General features: G+C 34.9%; 1 protein-coding gene across 2 annotated transcripts in view; it reads right to left on the bottom strand.

Annotated features, from left to right (window-relative positions):
* Positions 1-21263, bottom strand: part of LOC127550110 (proton-coupled amino acid transporter 1-like) — a 65707-nt gene that overhangs the window by 5402 nt on the left and 39042 nt on the right. For both annotated transcript variants that reach the window (XM_051978743.1, XM_051978742.1), the window contains 2 exons: positions 18178-18344; positions 16285-16454 (listed from right to left, as the gene is read on the bottom strand). In XM_051978743.1, the coding sequence (XP_051834703.1) occupies positions 16285-16454; positions 18178-18344 (337 nt within the window). The remainder of the gene's footprint in view (positions 1-16284; positions 16455-18177; positions 18345-21263) is intronic.

Here is a 21263-nt window from a genome sequence, read left to right as displayed (position 1 = left end):
TTTTCATATCTTACACATTCACCATCTTATCTCTGGCCCTCAACTCTTCTTGCTTGGACGATTTCAACAGCTTCCAAACTCTCCCTACCTCATCTTCAACTCTCTAATCCATTTTTTTTCACAGAGCTACCAAACTGATTTTCTTAAAGTGCAAACCGGACTACATTCTTTAACTCATTAAAAAACTCTATTGCCTCCAGGATCAAATATAAATTCCCCTGCTTGGAACTTAAAGTTCTTCACAACTTGCCTCCAGTCTACCTTTATAGCTTTCTTGCACTTTATTGCTTTTCGTACAAACTGTGGACTAGCCAAGCTGTTCTCATATAAAGTCTGCTATCTCCTGCCTCTGTACTTTTGAATTGGCTGTGTCCCCTGCCAGATGTGCATTCCCTCCTCACTTCTAGCTCTCAGAATCTCCACTTTCCTTCAAGGATGCCAGCTTGCACATGAGGCTTTTCTTAGGTCTTCCAGCTGCTAGTCTCTTTCCCACGAGCTCAAATCTATTTTGCATGTTCTTCTGTATGTACAAATTGCCTCCACTGACCAGACTGTCCAGCTCCTTGAGGGCAGGGAACTGTTCTAACTTTTTTTTTTGTTCCCAGTGCCTAATGAGTGCTTGGTACACAGCAAGGGCTTAATAACTATTTGTAGACTGACTTGTTTCTTGAATGAGAAAGGAATAACATATAAGAATATGACATATCACATTAACATAGACATTTATGGTTTATGAAAAAGTTTTTTCATGTATTATTTCAAATCAAACCTGAGAGGGAGGTAGGGAAGGGTCTGACTTCTACTGATAGAAGGAGCTAAGATTCTGTGAGGTTTAAGGTTCTGCCTGAATTCACACAGCTAATATGTGATAGGGTTTGACTCAAAAAACCCCTCAATCTCCTAAAATAAGTCCAAGATTTCTTTCATATTCATCACTGAAAGGCAGACTCATTTCTAATACACCCCCTTCTCTATTTTCATTGCCAAAGGTAAGCATTCTAGTATACAGAAAGCACTTAAGGGATACATTTCCCACTTACTGTGATAGAGTGGAAAGAATGCTGCAATCAGGACTGTGTTGTAATCACATTAATTCTTTCTGTAACCTTTCTGAATCTTATTTTCTTTTTTATAAAATGGTAGGCAGATGAGATCTCCAGATTCCTTCTAGCACTAATATGTTGTATTCAATTAAGTTCAAAAAATATTTATTGAGCATTTACTATGTTCTGAGAGCAGCTAACGCTTGTTGTTTGTTGCTATTTGTTCTTCCTTCTCGGAGAGGACTGTGGCTATAGGAGAAGTGATGCCATGACAGGTAAGTGAATTAGATTTAAGTGAAGGAGGGCTGTGCAAGATCACTTGCCACACTTTCCCCTCCAGAGACATCTGGGGCCAGTAGCCAGATGCAGATCAGGTCGACTGGAGATGAGCCAACTGGGCAGAGCACTAGGCCTGCTGTCAGGAGGTCATCTCCCCAAGTTCAAATCTGGCCTCAGTGGCTATGTGACCGTGGGCTAATACCGTTTGCCTCGGCATCCTCATTTGTAAAATGAGCTAAATCACTCCAATATCTTTGCCAAGAAAATCCTGAATGGGATCATGAAAAGTTGCAAATGGCTAAACAACAATAGGCACAGTACTAGGCATTGGAGATAACAATACAAAAATAAAAGTCTACCCTTGAGGAACTTACATTCCAATGGAGGGAAATAACACATACACGGATAAATTAATACAAAATATATACAAAGTAATTTGGAGATGAAGGCACTAACTACTAGCAAGACTAGGAGAAGAATCAAAACAGAAGGAGATGAGCCTGGAAAGAAGCAATATGTTCTCAGATCTGGATCTGAACCTTAAGTGGCCTAAGATCGTTTCCAGCTCTGAAATTCTCTAATCCCCAAAACACTAAGAAGATAGAAGAAAAAGCACTTTGATGATTTTTCCCCTAATTTTTCATTTCCATGCCATTGGAAACAATTTCCATAGCATTAAATACTTGCCTTAACAAAGAGAGAGAAAACATAACCTTCTTCCAGGAGGAGGAGGCTACAAGCTTCATTTCACAAAAAAATTTCTATGCACCCCGATGGGGAAATAATCTGCAGGGAAAGAAGGCATCTAATGGAAGACCAGAGATAACTGCATTCCTAGACCATAATAACCTCACTGTTTATTGCATAATTGCATCTGAGAATTAGCTGAGCTCATCTGAGGGAGCTAAAACTGATTTCTCCTTGAGCAATCTTATACTTAGATTGTTTCCATATCAAGCCTAACACTAAACAAAATATGAAAGTAACTGCTATTAATGATAAAAAGGGAATAGTGACAATGTTTGTGTTGTGGACATATAAGGAAGACCTCCTATTTCTGATCATCTCAGGCCCATGTAGATTCTTTTTAGCAAAAAAATAAATTTTATTTTATTTTCATGAACCTTCTCTAACTTCTTTTTTTCTCACCCCACCATCCTTCTTGTCCGTGTACTGAGAAAGCAAGAAAAACAAAACTACAGTTAAAATGTCAAAAAATATATATGGTCAAAAAAAAAGCTTGATGGCATCTAGATCGTGCAGTGATGGTCAGGGAATCAGGAAGATCTGAAGACCAAACTCATACACTAATTAGATGTGAGACTTTAGGCAAGTCACTTCACCTCTGTTTACCTTAACTATTTACCTAAGTTTCTTCAACTTTGAAAATGTGAATAATAATAGCATCTAATTGCCAGGGTTGTGATGAGGATCAAACCATATAAATCTGCAAGGTGTTTAGCACAATGCCTGGCATATAACATATGACATACACACACACACACACACACACACACACACACACACACACACACTATTATTATTATTAAAACAAATTCATGCACTGGCCACATCTTAAATTTTTTTTTCAAGTACATTTTTGCATCTGGAATTGCTAGCATGTTTAACCATGAGTCCTCTAGAATTGGGGATGGTCACTGTCATTGAATAGGGTTCCTAAGTCTCTTAAAGTTGTTTGTCTCTTCCAATGTTGTTGTTATTGTATTAATTTTTCTCCTTGTTCTGCTTGATTCACTCTGCACTATTTCATATAAATCTGAAACCATCCCTCATGTATGACAGCACAATGATATTTCATCACATTCATATACCATAAATCATTCAACCAGTGCACAGTGAATGGGTACTGCTCAGTTTCGAATCCTTTGCCAGCACAAAAAGAGCTACCAAAACGATTTCTCTTTTTTTGATCTCTTTGATCTTTTCCTATTTCTCTTTCTTTGATGTCTTTGAAGGCATAGCCCTATTAGGTTTTTTCCCAGGCCAATTTCCTGACTCCAAATTAAGCTAATATGCTGGATAAATCCTAACCTTTTCTCTTCTAACTGATAAATACTATGTATAAGAAAGGAATAATTTCTTACATAGCAGCTCAATATAGTGTTCTTTCTTGAACACTGGATATCATGTTATAAGAAATCAGTTTGAATCCCAGTTCCAAAATGACAAGTTGTGTGAAACTAAGGAAGTCACTCTCCTAAACTGCCCTTTTATAAAATGTGGATAACAGTACTTGCACTTCCACGTCACTGGGCTGTTGGGAAAACAACTGTGATGACATTTGTAAAATATTATGCAGATGTAATATGGGGTATAAATGTAATGGATCATTAAAATAATGAAAATGCACTGATTTGACTTGCTTTCTCCCCTCTTTCACCATCCTCAGAGGGATACTTAGAATATAGAATGTCAGAGCCAAAAGGGATTTTGGAACACAGACTAGGTGGAAGGGACTTTTAGTTCAACACTTTAGAACAGAGGAAATAGGCCCAGAAAAAGGAGGTGACTTGGTTAAGATCATACTGCTAGGCTAATAGTACACTATTTCAAAGTCTGATTCTTTTTGTACAGCAAAATAATTGTTAAGACATGTATACTTATATTGTATTTAATTTATACTTTAACATATTTAACATGTATTAGTCAACCTGCCATCAGGGGGAGGATATGGGGGGAAAGAGGGGAAAAATTGGAACAAAAGATTTGGCAATTGTCAATGCTGTAAAAATATCCATGCATATAACTTATAAATAAAAAGCTATAATTTAAAAAATATATATTAAAAAAAAAAAAGATCACACTGCTAGTAAGTGAATGAGACTTAAGTGAATGAGACTCATGACTCAAGCAGATTCTATTACTAAGTTCAGTATTCTTTTTCAACTGAGTGGATACCCATCAGTTGAAGAATGGCTGTTATGGTTATGGTATATTATATTGTTATGGATGTTTGGAATGTTATGGAATATTATTGTTCTATAAAAAAACAATCAAAAGGATGATTTTAGAAAGTCCTGGAGAGACTTACATGAACTGATGCTAAGTAAAATGAGCAGAACCAGATCATTATACAACAACAACATTATATAATTATACAGGCAACAGCAAGATTATACAATGATCAATTCTGATGGACATGACTCTTTCCAAAATGAGATGAGTGAGGTCAATTCCAATGATCTTGTGATGTAGACAGCCATCTATACCCAGAGAGGGGACTATGGGAACTGAGTGTGGATCACAACATAGCATTTTCATTTTTTGTTGTTGTTTGCTTGCATTTTGTTTTCTTTCTCATTTTTTTCCTTTTTGATTTTTCTTGTACAGCAAGATTATTGCATAAATATGTATACATATATTGGATTTAACATATATTTTAACATATATTTGGATCACTTTCCATCTAGAGGAAGGGGTGGAAGGAAAGAAGGGAAAATTTGGAACACAAGGCTTTATAAAGGTCAATGTTGAAAAATTATCCATACATGTGTTTTAAAAATAAAAAACTTTAATTTAAAAAAAAAAAGGATTCTTTTTTACTCTAAAACATGAAGCTCTTTCTTTTTCTGTTCCGGGTGGGCAAAGGTGATACTATTTCCAGCAGTTCATCCCTAGATTGTCTGGCGCCTATACCCTATTCAGAACATGGAAATTGCTGGAGATGGAGCAAAGCAAATAAGCTTCCAGAGAGTCAAGGAATTGACCAAAAGGTTTTTTTTTTGTTTGTTTGTTTGTTTTTAACTATTAATGCTTTCAGAAAAGATTTACAGCAAACTTCAAATTTAAATTTAAAAATTTAAAAATTAAATTTAAATTAAAGAATTAAAAGGGAATGAAGAAATTTATATGAAGCTTCAGATCTGCTATGGACATATCTGTACCATTGGACAAATTCCTTTATCTATTAAGTAACAAAGAGATATCAGTCTTCTTTTCAGGAGCTAAATGGAAATGTGTTAATATATTTTAAAAGTTTTGAGAAACCAGGAGAGAGCTTTAGAAAGAACAAAGTGGTTAGCAGTAGAGCTGAGACTAGAGTCTTATGTTTCCAATTCATTTTCTATCTCATTATATAACACCCAGTCTCCAAGATTGGATCCAGAGAAGAATGAAAAGAAGAAATAACTCAAGATTTATTAAACCAGTTTTATCAGCTGATGGTATAATGAGATTATCTCTCAAAAAGCTGCTGGCCAGGAAATCAGATTTTAGTCCCAAACCCATTCTGGCCTTGGGAAAGTCCTTTTAATCAATATAGTGCCTAAGCTTCTCCAAGTTATCCAATTCCTACCTAACAGTGAGGTTGTGAGTTTACTACATTTTTTTTTTTGCTTTTCTTTTTTTTTAATAGCTTTTTATTTTTCCAAATAAATACATGCAAATATATTTTTCAATATTCACTTCTGCAAGACCTTACATTCCAAATTATTCTCCCTCCCTTTCCTCTTTCTTCTTTCCTAAACAGGAAGCAATCTAAAATAGGTTAAACATGTACAATTCTTTTAAATATATTTTCACATTTGTCATTCTACACAAGAAAAATCAGATCAAAAGAGAAAAAAAAACATAAGAAAAAAAAGCAGATAAGCAACAACAACAAAAAAGGTGAAAACACTATGCTTTGATCCACATTCAATATCTATAATTCTCTCTCTGGATGCAAATGGCTCTTTCCATCACTTCTATTGGAATTGCCTTGAATTACCTCACTGTTGAAAGAGCCAACTCCATCACAGACAATTACTTTTTTGTAATGGGAGATATCATATGACGAAGGGGAAAGAGCATTAGATTTGGAGGCAGAGATCCCAAGTCCAGTTTCTCCTTCTGCTACTATGATACCTTAGGCAGTTCAATCAGGGTCTTTGGATCTTAGTTTCTTTGCCATAAAATGAAGGTGTCAGAATCATGTCTGGTTCTAAATCTTATACTTTTATCTGTTAAAATCAATTCCAGATAGAATCAGTGACAGACACTTTCTGGTGAGTTTCCTAACTCATTTCCAAAATGGTCTGCTCTCTGAAATAATCTGAAAAGGGTATACTCCAATCTATTTTGCTTTATAGAACTAAAGGGATCCTAGATAGAATTTCCTTTTACTTTTTTCACAACTAAAGTTAATTATTAGAGAAGACAAAAACAGAGTGAATTTATGGATGAGCTGAATACTTTCATTTCTACTACGACAGCAGTACTTCTCATTTCCTCTCCATTGTCATTTTCTCTTCCATTAACTTAATGGATCGTTTACTTCATTGTGAGCATTATTTTAAGGTTTTGTAGGGTCTTTAGTTGAAGAGTTGGAAGAAACCTTAGAAGTCAGCTAGTCCAGGTCTTTTATTTTACAGCTGAGCAAATTTTGGCCTATAAAACTTTTGTGTCCCATGTTATATGGATATTAAGTAGCAGACCTATAATTTAAATCTAGGTCTTGTGACTCCAAATTTAAAACTATCTTTACTGCATTGTGGTAAACCACTTTTGTGTTCCCTAATAGAAATGGACTTATGTTGTGAAAATAACCCTAGAAAGTGGGGATACTATTCATTTAATCTCAACAAACATTTATTAATATAAGACATGACCTAGCAAGACATGCTGAGAATACAATGATATAAATAACAAAATGCCTGCCTTCATAGAGCTTACGTGGAATTACATGGCACTTTGATCACAGAGTAGATAATGAGCTGCGTTTAGAGGCAAGAAGATCCACATTCAAATCCAACCTCAGATACTAGCTCTGTGACCTTGGGAAAGTCACCAACCTGTTTGACTCAGTTTTCTCATATGTAAAATGGGGATAATAATTGTACCTGCTCCCAGAGTTGTTATATTTCATTCAAATGAAACAATAATTATAAAGCACTTAGCATGGTATCTGGCACCGAGTTAGTATTATATAAATTTTTGCTATTATTATTATTATTATTATTATTATTGTTGTTAGATCTGCCACAATTGTCTGTATGATCTTGGGACTGACAGTTTAAGCAGGCCTGTAACATGAAAAGACTGGGCTAAACTGTCACTAAGATCCTTTTTAGGTTTAACATTTTATGCTTGAAGGTCCTTTATAACTTTACAACTTTGACCCTCTATGATTCCATGATAGTTTAGAACACTTACTAAAACTAATTTTCCTTAGAGATTCAAACTTTAAAAGGAAATTAAGAGGCATGCTTTCTCCTCTATGGTTTTGAGATTCATATATAAAATCAGCATAAATTCTAACTAATTTACAAAAGCTTTTTTCATCCCAAATTTAAATAGTTCACAAAGTTATTCAAAAGGAAAAAAAAAACACAGTTAGAAATCTAAATCTTACTGGGCTGGTATCAGTCTTTTTTTACTTTTCTCCTTTTATAAGAGATGGGTAACACTACAGATCTTGAACAACATGACTCCTGCCAAAGATGAAAGATAAAAAAGGAAAAGATGACTCAAGAAACAAATGAACTGAGAAAATTCAAAACACTAGAAAGGAAAGAAAAGCAGCAATTTACTACTTTATTTTGACCACAGAATTCTGTAGCAGTTAGTTTTGTAACTAAATGCAGATATTTAACAACTTTAATTAGCCCAAAGAATTAGCCAAGGGACTTCACAATGTTACAAAATGCTTTTCCTTTGGGTTAAGTCACTAAAATTAGACCTTTTGATTTCTAAAGTAAAACAGGATAAACTGTAACTCTTCCAAAGGGGAACTAATTAAGAAGCCAGGAATAAGAAAGAGGTATGTTATGTATTCATGAAGAGAAAAATATATGTGAGAACAGACAATTATCAAGAAAGGAAAGAACATTAGACATTTAAATAATTTGATTTTCCTAATGTAGATTGTTATTTGGGGCCATTGGTACAGAAAGACCTTTTTTGTTTGTTCAGTCATTTTTTTAGTCATGGGACTTTCTGTAAACCATGTGGTTTTTTTCTTGGCAGAGATACTGGAGTGGTTTGCTATTTCCTTCTTCAGCTCATTTTACAGTTGGAGAACTCAGGTTACAGATAAGGAATAGGGTTAAGTCATTTGTCCAGGGTTATAGTAAGTGTTGGAGGCTAGATTTGAACTCACAAAGGTTAGTCTTCCTAACTCCAGATCTGGTGCTATTCCCTGCACTACCTAGCTGTCCTTCTTCTAGTCTAAAACTAGAAAAATTTGTGCTTTATCATTCATGTTATTCTGTTTCTCAACAGAGTGGTGAGGGCATTGACAGACTCATAGACAAGGCATATAAAATTTTGGACCTTATTAATACTGAAAAAAAAATGTCTCAGAGAACATCAATAGTTGTCAACCTATACCTAATCCAATTTATACAAAACCATTATGAGTCACTTATACATGAGGATAGCTTTAATAAAAATATTATCAGGGACAGGCAGATTTTTGTAAGTGATATTCTGCAACAAGTCACTGATTTACAACTTCATAATTGTAAGAAAAGGATATAGAAAGATGTAGGGAATATAAGAGTCCATTATAGCCATTACTTCTTGATTACTAAAGTATTTGATTCAGCAGAACAAAATATTTTCTAATAGATTCTTTTACAAGGTGTCATCCACCCATAAATAAAAATAATTCAAGATTCAGTTGGTGAAAAAACTAATGGAAATGACCTTATTGAACAACCCTCTGACAATAAACATCAGATGAAGAATAAAACAGGGAGATGTATAGGAACCAAATATATGTACTATTATGAAGGAAGAGACCCAAGCAAGAGTTCAGAATGAAGAAAGATTCCTTTTTATATAAGACATCACACTAATTGCCTCAAGCCCCAGTACTTACTGGGCCTCTTTGAATATAAATGTAAACATCAAAAAAGTTTTATTTCTTCTTCCTCCAAAGAAAGACCAAGTAGATGGAGAATGTTTATCACTCAGATTTTAACATGAATTTGGATAGATTCTCTATAGAACTTTCCTTCAGAATATAGATCTGAGACAGACAGCACAGATGGACAATGAGTTGAACAGGAGAAAGAAAGCAGGATACACTGCCTTTCCTGTGAAATCAAAGGCTCATCTTTTTAACTGAAATATCCTACCAGTGAGATATGCAACATTACTGTGTCTAAAGAATAAAAACTAGTATCAAACAAGGAATGATGGAGTGGTGCATTGTGAGTGTGAGTAAGCTGCAGCAAATAACCAATGAGGAATTCCAAATAAGAACAGGAATAAAAAATGCCAACAAGAAATCACATGGCAAGAATAAAAAATAACAGCAGGTGGACAGCTAGAGTGTCCACTAGTAATCTGAAATGTCAGGAGAAAGCAAGTGAGGCTTCCAACACATTGGGTAAGCTCTGTGTATCGAACTTATGGGAATACATGGACAAGGACTGCATAGGATGGACAGGAATGGATAGATTTTCATTTGCATTGCTAACAGAATCCTGAATCAATAAGATCACAGATCTATTTGAGTGTGAATACTGAATTATTCTGTCTTCTGGAATATAACACTCTTCAGATGGTGGTGTGAAAGTATCTCTGGACTTTAAAAAAGTGACAAAAATGAACTACAAGCTTTGATAAATCCTTCCAAAGCTAGTAAGGCCAGAAATATGATACAAAGACAACAGACAAGTCTAGAGGACCTCATAATGACAATGTTCTACCAGGTGAGGAATTTTTTCAGTCAGAGTAAGTTAAAAGCAAAAGCTTCTTAATGTAAGGCATAGAAAGGTTGCAATTTTTATCAGTGAAGGGAAAACACTGATAAATATACAAATCTCCTAAAGTAGGGGTCAACCTGGGGTCTTTGAAACAAATGTGAGTATGTATGTATGTATATACTATCTGCTTAAATCAGCTTAATTCTTTTAGATGTAAACATAGAAACTAGGGAAAGATCTCCCAAAAGGTTACTTTATCTCACCTCAAACTGGTCCAAGCCAAATGCTAGCCCTGACCATCATCCATAGTTATGCTTGAACATAAGAAAACAGAATCCTAAATGAAAAAATCAGTTGGAATCATATTAATTTTTGGTTAGGAGGCAAATTCTCCCAGAAATAATAAGTAACAATTTTTATTAAAAATATTAGCTTCGGAACAGAAGTGACTGCAAGGGATAATATTGTAAACAATTACCCTGTCATGGGTTCTGTCAATAAAAAGTTATTTTTAAAAATTCTAGCCTTTAAAATATCAATGTAAAACTTAAGTACATTTTATTCTCTCAAATATGTAAGATGATTGTTCTTGGGTTCATAAACTCTACTTTTAAAGTAGATATATGGCCTAGATAGAAAAAGTCATATCATAGCCAAATTAGAGAAGAAAGAAAGAAAGAAAGAAATCACCTTCTAGATCAATGGATAGGGGAAGAGTTCATGACCAAACAAGAAACAGAGAATCACCAAAGACAGGAGAGACAATTCAGATTATATATAATTAAAAAATTATTTTACAAACACAATACAGCTAAAATTAGAAAAGAAGTGTTAGAAGTTAACTGGGAGAAAAAATCTTTGCAAGAAATTTTTTTCTGATAAAAATCTTATTTCTAAAATAAAGAAAGAATTGATTTAAATTTATAAGACTGGAGCAGCTTGTTGGTACAGTGGATAGAGCACTTAAAACTTCTTAGCTGTGTGCCCCTAGGCAAGTCACTTAACCCCAATTGTCCCAGAAAAACAAATAGATAGATAGATAAATTTACAAGACCATTGATAAATGGTCTAATAGAATATTGTTGTTCTATAAGAAATGATCAGTAGGATGATTTCAGAAAAGCCTGGAAAGACCTACATGAACTGATATTGAGTGAAGAGAGCAGAACCAGGAGAACATTGTACACAATAACACAAAAATTATATGATGATCAACCATGATGAACTTTGCCCCTTTTCAACAATGTGGTGATTCAAGGCAATTTCAACAGACTTGGGATGGGAAATACCATTCACATTCAGTGAGATAACTATGATAACTGAATGTGGATTGAAGCATAACATTTTCATTTTTTTTTGTTTGTTTGTACTGAGACAAATATAGGCTAAGTCACTTACCCAGGGTCACACAATTACTAAGTGTCTGAGGCCAGATTTGAACTTAGGATCTTACTGACTGCAGGCCCAGTGCTCTATCCATGATACCACTGAGCTGCTCCTAGGACTGATAAAGAGTGCTGCCCACCTCATGAAAGAGATAGCTAGATTAATTAGAGAAAAAAAAAAAGTACTTTTGGACGTGGCCAACATAGGAATTTATTTTGCTTGACTATGCTTATATGACATAAGGAATCTTTCTTTCTCCTTTTTTTCCCCCTTTTTTCCTTTCTTCCAGTTGGTAGGGGAGGTAGAAGGAAAAAGAAAATGAATATCTGAAAAGTAAATTTTTAAAAAAGAGATAAAGAATTAAAAAAAAAAAAAGAACAAAATAAACAAAAGTATAAAAATAAACCAGGAATGAGACTAGGAATCAAGAAAACTAGGCTCTAATTTGAAGCTTTATACCAGCTGTGTGACCCCCTTAGTTCCTCCTCTCTAAAAATGGGAGTTTAGATGGGCTAGATCAATGTCAAGCTAGAGATTAGAAGAGCCACTAAACTATACAGAAGGATCACTATGGGGCATATTGACTTAAAAACCCAGAAATTAATTTAACTGACATTTTTGTTGCATTTTTATTTATTTATTTTGTTAAGTCATTAACAAAAGCCATTACATTTTCATCTGGCTCAAGTCACACTTGGGTGTGTTGTGGCTGCATCTGACACCTTAAGACAAGATGATTAGTTCTAAATCTTTTCTAGTTCTAAATAAACCACATGTGCTGTTTTCTACAGTTCTTTCCACTGCAGACATTCTATGTTTCAGGTTCTAAAATGACCTCTAACTCTGACTTTGCTCTAATGATTCTTTCTTCTCTGATATTCTGTATTATATGATCCCCTCTAGCTTTAATATTCTAAAATGTGTTTTCCTTGTTGTTCTTTGTAGAAAAGTGGACTTTGTAAAGTATAATCACAAAGATCACAAGAAAAGAAAGTAATGGATTTGATGATCAAAGACAGCCAATTGTTCTGAATATCATGCTATGGAAGGGAATATGAAAGAGCTCATAAAATGAAAAAATAAAAACTGAAACCAAAAAATTTTAGGCTTGTACAGCAGTCACAAATGTAGGTAATAGGCTTTGTGGGAAGGGGTATCAAAAAGCAAAGTAATCTAGTAGGAGACAGGATACATGTCAGTCTGAAGAATCAGTGAAGCCTAAAGACTACAGGGACATGTCTAGTTCTATATATACATTTTACCAAGGCTGGGGAAGCGAGGGGAAGTGGTATTTCTTTTACTCAAAATCTTCCAGCCAGTCAGTCTTTTTTCCTCAAGTAGAAGAATCCCTAGAAAAAAACCTCAAATTTTTTAAGAATTCTCATTTTTTTTCTAAGTTGCCCTTGTGGCTGGCTCTTCCAGACCAAAATTCCACTTATTTAAATATTTAGATTTGATATACAAAATGCCACTATGAAGCAATCTACACATAGAAGAAACATATGCACCCATATTACAATTAAGACACAAAACAATTTCTGTGCTACACTACGCAGAAATTAAAGGTGAATAGGTCACTGGCAGAGTCACAGTAAAGATTCAGAGTACCTAAAACTACTATTACAGGTTTCCAAAAATAATTAAGCGATGGAAAACTTTGGGGCCTGAAATGTATTGAGAGAGTTCATAAAGGCTAATCTATGGGTCCTGAGGAAATTATGATAGCCAAAGGGGGAAAAAAAAGAAAGTGAGACTATTTTTATACTCTAACTTCCCATATGTAAAGGATTTTTTAATACATACATGATTTATTTTGGTATTTTAGGAGAAAATATTTGCTAACACCGGCATTTTTCAATTCTAGACATGGCTAGCCAATAAAATGATTGAAGACAATTCCAAAAGCCTCATGATGGAAAATGCTATCCACATTCAGAAAAAAAAAAAAAACAACCAAAAAGACTATGGAGTCTGAATGCAGACTGAAACATACTGTTTTTCCTTTTTTTTTTTTTCTTGTTTCTTTCTTTTGGTTTTTCTCTTTTTGCTCTGATTTTTCTTTTACATGACTAATGTGGAAATATATTAAATATGACTATACATGTATATAAAAAGAAAAAAATGGACAAGGCTATCTATTTCTCTCCCAAATTTCCTGTATACCATTACTAAAATCATATACCTAAAAGCACAAATTATTCCCTCTGACTCTGCCTTCTAGCCAAACTGGTCCACTTGCTGCTACCCTCACAAGACAGTCTCTCATTAGACCTGTCTTTTCAGGGGACTGCCACACAATCCCTCTGTAGATCCATTTCAAAGGATCCTTAACCTCCTTGAAGCTCAGCTCAAAGCCCACTTCCTAATAAATGACCTTTCCTGATCTTTCTTCTACCCAAACTATTAGTGTCCCCTGGAATTAATTTTTGTAACTATTTATATTGACTTATTTGGGTCCTCATGTTTCCTGTGGTAGACTAAAAGCTCCTTGAGATCAGGAACTATTTCATATTTATCTCTGTACACTCAACATAATACCTTGCACAGAAAAGGCTGTTTAATGGATGGCGAATATTGTGGGTTGCCATGGTGAAATAATTCATTATCTAATAACCAATCTCTTGGGAATGGAAGTGATATATAGAAATCCCTGCCTGTTCTGTAGCATAATGGATGGACCAATGGAGAATTTAACAGAGATCATTTAAGTGTTATGCTTTACTTAAAGGCACAGATAGGTTACAATCTTTATTACTGGATGGAATACCCATAGGAATGAGATCCCGGATCCTATATGTTATCCAAAGTATCAAAGAAAGTATATTGGGAAAACAGTTTACGTGAAAAAAATTAGTGGACGTTTTAGTGGGAATAAAAGATCCAATTGAGTCAACAATATAAAATAGTGGTCAAAAAAGTTAATGTTGTCTCAGGCTGTAGTAACAGAATCAATGTTCATAAGAAGGCCTCCTGCCCTGTGCCCTAGCCACACACCCTGTTTGGAAGATTGTGTCACATTTTATAAGAGCACTAAAGCTAGACCATGTCTAGAAAAGGATAAACATGCTGGAGAGGGGAGAGCCTCCCATAAGAGGCTTAATTTGAAAGAAATGGAGATTATTAGACTGGAAAGAAAAAATGTAACTGTCTTAGATTTGAAGGAAAAATTGCTCTATGAAAGAGGGCTTAGCTTTGTTTTACCTTGCCTTAGAGGGCACAAGGAGTGCAACCTAGAAAGGCAGATTTCAGCTTAATAGAAGGAAACAATACCTTCATTAGAAAAAGGAACAGATACAAGGTATATGTAGAGAATTATAGTTACAAATGGCTCTCCAAGGCTGTCTAGGTAGCAACCTTCCCTAATGAAATCATTAAAACATCCCCTGGGAATATACTCACTTTAATAGCATTAGTATCTATGATTTTTATCCCTGGGATACTCCTCACACCAATGTAGATCATAGCTTACATTTCCATATCAGTTACATTTCCTGTTTCTTCATTTAGTCCTCATAAGACATGATGCTGAGTTCTCTTCTTATCTTAGTCCTTCCCTTCTGAATGTTATCTACCTTATCAATGTCTTTCCTATAACATACTATCCAGCTATAAACCAAGTTGGTCCAAGACCCAAATACTCATAGCAGTACTTTTGTTGTAACAAAAGAATGGAACCAAAGTGACATGAGACACTATCATATCAGAAGACTTGATGAATATGAGGAATACAGAGAAACTTAGAAACTTGCTTGAAACAATAGAGTAAAACCAGCAGAATCAGGTAGGTGTACAAAATAACTACAATCATGTGATTAAAAACAATGCTAAAAGATACCTAAACCTGAATTGTCACTAACTGATTTTGGTCCTGAAGACAGATATTTCCCTTCTCTTGAGAAAGCCAAAGATGACAGGAATTGGATGTTGCATGTGCTGTCAAATGATTCTGTTACAAAACTGCTTTTTTTGTTGCAACAAAAGATTTGATAATAAGGAGGTGAGAGGGGGGCAGGGAGGACAGAGAAGTGGGTGAGACATAGTGTTACAGGGCCAGACTTAAGAATGAAGAATTGTATGTATTCACGCAATGCTCTCAGTGACTCCAGACAGTTCTCTAAGATTATGACTTACAGTAGAATTGCTGATCTGAATTGAATTCCCCATAATCATAAATCAAACTTCCTAAAACAGAAGACATACATACATACATAAATATATATATATATATATATATATATATATATAGAGAGAGAGAGAGAGAGAGAGAGAGAGAGAGAGAGAGAGAGCGCAGAACCAGAAGAATGGTGTGTGCTGTATAAATGAAAAACTTTGAAAGCTTTTAGAAATCTAATTAGCATCCTCAGTGTTCAGCTATAATTTTGGAGGAAACACGTTGTCCCTTCTCTTGGTAGAGGGAAAGGGACTAATTCCCCCAAGGAGAAAGACCTTTTTGAATGTGGCTAATGAGAGAATTTGACAATATGTGTTTGTTAAAAAGGGATTTTTTTTTTTTTGGTAGTTGTTGTGAGAAGAAGAGAAAATAAAAGCTTATAGAAAAACAAAACAAAACACAGTAGGACTGTGATTAAGAAAGAGATACATGATACTAGAACCACCTTTTCTGGGCACCAGACTTTTATTCATATAGCATGTGATCACATAAGTTTTAGGACTATGGCTGACATTAGAAATGAAAGGTCCAGAGCTCCTTCCTTAAGCAGATTCTGGGATGCAATTCCAGACACCAAATTTTAAAACATTTTATTTATTTTAGTGTTTTTGATACTGATCTGTAATTTCCTTTTGTGTAGGGAACTCTTGATATGAAAACTCACTTCCCACTTTATCTCCCAATCTACTTATTAGCTGATAGCCTTTGGGGACCAAAAAAGGAAAACAAAAGTTACGTGCCATCTACTCACATGTTAGACAGACCATGGCTACACGGACAGATAAGTCTACCATCAACTCCCAACGCTCTGTCACCCGAGAGACAAAAAAAGGAATGATGATTTCTGCAGCGACGTAGAACTGCAGGGCATAGGTGAAAAAAATCCCAACGGAATAAAGCAGTTTGACAGACTGATACAACCTACAGAAAAAAAGCAAAATGATTCTGTTATTTTGGGAAGTTTCTTCAACATAGTTTTGCCAATTATTAAGTTTGTGACTTTGGAGAAATCATTTAACCTCTTTTAGACATAAATGCCTTCATTTATAGAATGAAGGAGTTGGACTAAATGATTTCGAAGGTTCCTTACAGTTTTTAATCTATGATATTAAGAACCTAACTATGAATTCCTTAGAAATATCTGCTGAGCAGGGCTTAATGCTGTCATTTATGATACCTGCTACCTGAGGCACTGAGTTGGAGGATCTCTTGAACTTAGGAGCTCTGAGCTACAGAGTGGGTTAAGTTGATCTGGTATCTGCACTAAGTTCAGAATTAATATGACGAACTATTGAGAATAGAGGGGGAGAAACCAGATTGTCTAAGGAGGAGTGATTCAGCCCAGGATGGAAAAGAGAGAAAGATGAAGCTCCTGTGTCAATCAGAATGGGACTGGACTCCTAGGTACTTCTAGCTTAGGCAAGCCAGAAGGAGAAAGAGAAGGGGGTTTGTTGGGAGAAGTAGGAAATGAGGAAGAGAGGAAGGGAAATAGGCTAATCACACAGAATCAAGAAGTAAAGGCAGCTCATGGTATTAGAGGATACTGGAGCTGGAAGGAACCCAATATCATTTCGGCCAACTCATTCATATTACAGAGGGTACAAGCATTAGGAAATTACAAAGGGAATTGGGGAATGGAAGAAAATATTTTTTTCTCAAGTTTAATAGTAAAAGTCAATTGCTTTAGTTATTCAACTCTGACCATCAGAAACAATAAGCTAATCAAACCAATATAGACACTGGCTATCCTGTGTTATATGGCAATAGCATCTGTGTTGTGTGAGACATTTTTTTCCTTAAATTTCCCCAACCTCTCCATTCCTACTCCTAAACTCAGAATAAAGCTCTTAAATGTGCAAACATTGCTGATCAGCCAAAAAAAGAACTAAATGTTACTTTACCCTTTGAGGCACTCAGCATGTGTAACCTCATTTCCTACTAAAAGTTTTTCCCAATAAAATAATTATATGTTCTTAATACAAAACAGTTATGAGGCTGAACTTTAAGCCTAGTTATATTTTTAAAAAGCTTTTCAGTGTTTCCTAAAACTAATGGAGATTTAAAAAAAAAATTGGCCAAAATGAGACAGAAAAGTATGATGCACCTCCACTTTATGGATGAGGACATTAACAGTGAGTGAAGCAACATATTTAACATATATAGGACTGCTTGCCATCTTGGGGGGGGGGGGTGGAGGGAGGGAGGGGAAAAAACGAAACATAAGCGAGTGCAAGGGATAATGTTGTAAAAAATTACCCTGGCATGGATTCTGTCAATACAAAGTTATTATTAAATAAAATAAAATTTAAATTAAAAAAAAAAAAAAAAACAGTGAGTGAAGATGAATTCTTCATAGCCACATAGCCAATGACAGAACAGATTTTTTTATTTCAAGCCTAACACTCTTTTTTCTCCACCAGAAGCTTAGCAATTGACAGTCCCTCTCAAACCACCAACATACATACAACTTCCTGAAAATTACTACATATAAGCAAAGAACAAAGCCCAGCATACTTTTTCATTGTCAGAAAGATATCTACCTATTTGTGACTTAGTATTCACTTATATCTACCTTGTGCCCAAATTTCTCCTGAAAATAAAGCCAGGGCCAGTGGGTTTCCAGTCTCCTTTATTATTTACGTACCAGCAATTGGGCAGATTGAGAGTTATACTGGCATGTATGGCTGGTCCATATTGAAGGTAGCCCAGGCACCCAAGACTGATGTAGAGAAGGGTAATGATGGTCATTCCCACATATAGGATGACTGGAAAATGCTTGGGTTCCTTCATTTTATTTTCCAGGGGAAGCACCTAAAGACAAGATAAAAATAAATGTTAATACCAACAAAAAAGAGACAACGTTTTAATCTTTAATATTCTTGTTCCCCAAAAGCACCCTTGGTCAAAATAGGTTAACTTCCAATCTGCTTTCTGTTCTCTATGGAAAATAGTGAAAGCAATCATCTTCATTTCTATAATCTATACTCCTTCCCCCATGAAAAATGAGATAAGAACCTCTCTTTATTTCTGTAGCATAGAAATTACTCCTCTTTCTAATATCCTTTGCTCCAGTCATTAACTTATTAAGCTTAAATTAGGTTTTTATCCCCTGGAACCAGATAGTACTAGTTGAAGATGAGAGATTTTTAAATTAAACTAGTTCTTGTTTTTTAATAATAGCTTTTTCTTTTCTTTTTTATTGAAGTTTTTTTTTATTTTCAAAACATATATAAAGGATAATTTTTTCAACACTGACCTTTGAAAAACCTTGAATTTCAATTTTTCCTCCCCTTCCTCCCACCTCTTCCCCTAGATGGCATGTAATCCAATATATGTTAAACATGGTTAAAATATATGTGTGTGTATACATATATATATACATATATATGTATATATATGTGTGTGTGTGTTAAATCCAAAATAGGCATACATATTTATATAATTATCTTGCTGCACAAGAAAAATCAGATCAAAAAGTTAAAAAAAAAAAAATAGAGAGAGAAATAAAATAAAATCCAAGCAAACCACAACAAAAAGAGTGAAATGCTATGTTGTAATCTGCTCTTAATTCCCACAATCCTCTCTCTGGGTGTAGATGGCTCTCATCATCACAAAATCATTGGAATAGGCTTGAATCATCTCATTGTTGAAAAGAGCCATGGCTATCAGAATTGATCTTATAATCTTCTTGTTGCTGTATACCATGATCTCCTGGTTCTGCTCACTTCACTTAGCCATCAGTTCATGTAAAGCTCTTCAGGCCTGCTGATCATTCTTTATAGAACAATAATATTCCATAACATTCATATACCATAACTTGTTTAGCCATTCTCCAACTGATGGGCATCCATTCATTTTCCAGTTTCTTGCCACTACAAAAAGGACTGTCACAAACATTTTTGTACCTGTGGGTCCATTTCCTTCCTTTTAAGATATCTTTGAGATATAAGCCCAGTAGCTTTTTATTTTCAAATACATGCAAAAATAGTTTTCAGCATTCATCTTTGCAAAACCATGTGTTCCAAATTTTTCTCCTTCCCTTCCCCCACTCCCTCCCCTAAACAGCAAGTAATCCAATATAAGTTAAATATGCAATTCTTCTAAACATATTTCCACATTTATCATGCTTCACAAGAAAAACCAGATCAAAGGGGGTGGCTGGTAAAATGAGAAAGAAAATAAAATTCAAGCAAACAACAATAAAAAAGGTAGAAATACTATGTTGTGATCCACATTCAGTCTCCACAGTCCTCTTTCTGGATGCAGATGGTTCTCTCCATCACAAGTCTGTTGGAATTCACCTGAATCATCTCATTGTTGAAAAGAGCCAAATTCATCACAGCTGATCATCACATTATTTTTTTGTTACTGTGTACAACGTTCTCTTGGTTCTACTCACTTCACTTAGCATCACTTCATGCAAGTCTCTCCAGACCTTTCTGAAATCATTCTACTGATCATTTTATAGAATAATTATATTATATTACATTCCATATACTATAACTTATTTAGCCATTCCTCAACTGATGGACATCCACTCAGTATAACTAGTTCTTGATCCAAAGTCACTGTTCAATATGCACTAATATCCACAAAATAAGATAGACAGCTCAGTGAGACTACAACTCTCAACCTTAGGGCCAGTTTTCCATTATATTTATATTATACAGTAGGAGGGGGAAAGAATCCACAAAGGAAATCTTCAAGTTTATGAAACCAGGAGGCAGTGGAGACCTAACAAAGTTTTTTAATATATAAATCAACTTTCCAGATTCCTACTTGGATAAAGCTCCTTCCTTCGCCACAATAGACACTATAGTACTAGGAGTTGTGAATGATCCAATCATTCTGGAGAGTAATTTGGAACTATGCCCAAAGGCTAACAAACTGTGCATACCTTTTGATCCAGCTGTGTCTCTATTGGTTATGCATTTCAAAGAGATCATAAAAAAGGGGGAAAGGACCCACATATGCAAAAAATGTTTGTAGCAGCCCTTTTTATAGTGGCAAGGAACTGGAAACTGGCTGAATAAGTTATGGTATATGAATGAAATGGAATATTATTATTCTATAAGAAATGATCAGCAGGATGATTTCAGAAAGACCTGAAGAAACTTGCATGAACTGATACTAAGTGAAGTGAGTAGAATCAAGAGAACATTATATCTAGCAACAAGATTATGTAAAGATCAACTGTGAAGGACTTGAATCTTTTCAACAATGAGGTGATTCAGGCCAGTTCCAATAGACTTGTGATGGAGAGAGCCAAAAACATCCAGAGAAAGGACTATGGAAACTGAATGTGGATCACAACATATTATTTTCACCTTTTTGTTATTGTTGTTGTTTGCTTGCTTGTCTTTTTTTCTTTCTTTTTTTCCCCTTTTTGATCTGGTTTTTCTTGTGCAGCATGATAAATATGGAAATGTTTAGAAGAATTTAGAAGAATTCTGTTTAACCTATATTGGAATGCTTGCGGTCTAGAAGGGAATGGAAGGGGGGAGAAAAATTTGGGACAATAAAAATTGCAGGGGTGAATGTTGAAAACTATCTTTGCATGTATTTTGAAAAATTAAAAGCTATTATTATTATTATTTTAAAAAACAAAAAACAATACTTGAGAATCCTGGACTAAAAAGTCAGAAGATCTTCCACTACTGAGCTATATGATCTGCTTTGAGGGAGGTCACTAGTTCTCTGGGTCTCAGTTCCCTCATTTGCCAAAAAGGG

Source organism: Antechinus flavipes, chromosome 2 (assembly GCF_016432865.1).
Source record: "Antechinus flavipes isolate AdamAnt ecotype Samford, QLD, Australia chromosome 2, AdamAnt_v2, whole genome shotgun sequence".
In the NCBI taxonomy this organism is placed as follows: domain Eukaryota; kingdom Metazoa; phylum Chordata; class Mammalia; order Dasyuromorphia; family Dasyuridae; genus Antechinus; species Antechinus flavipes.
Note: the sequence above shows the minus strand (reverse complement) of the source record. Positions and strands in the feature narration are given on the sequence as shown.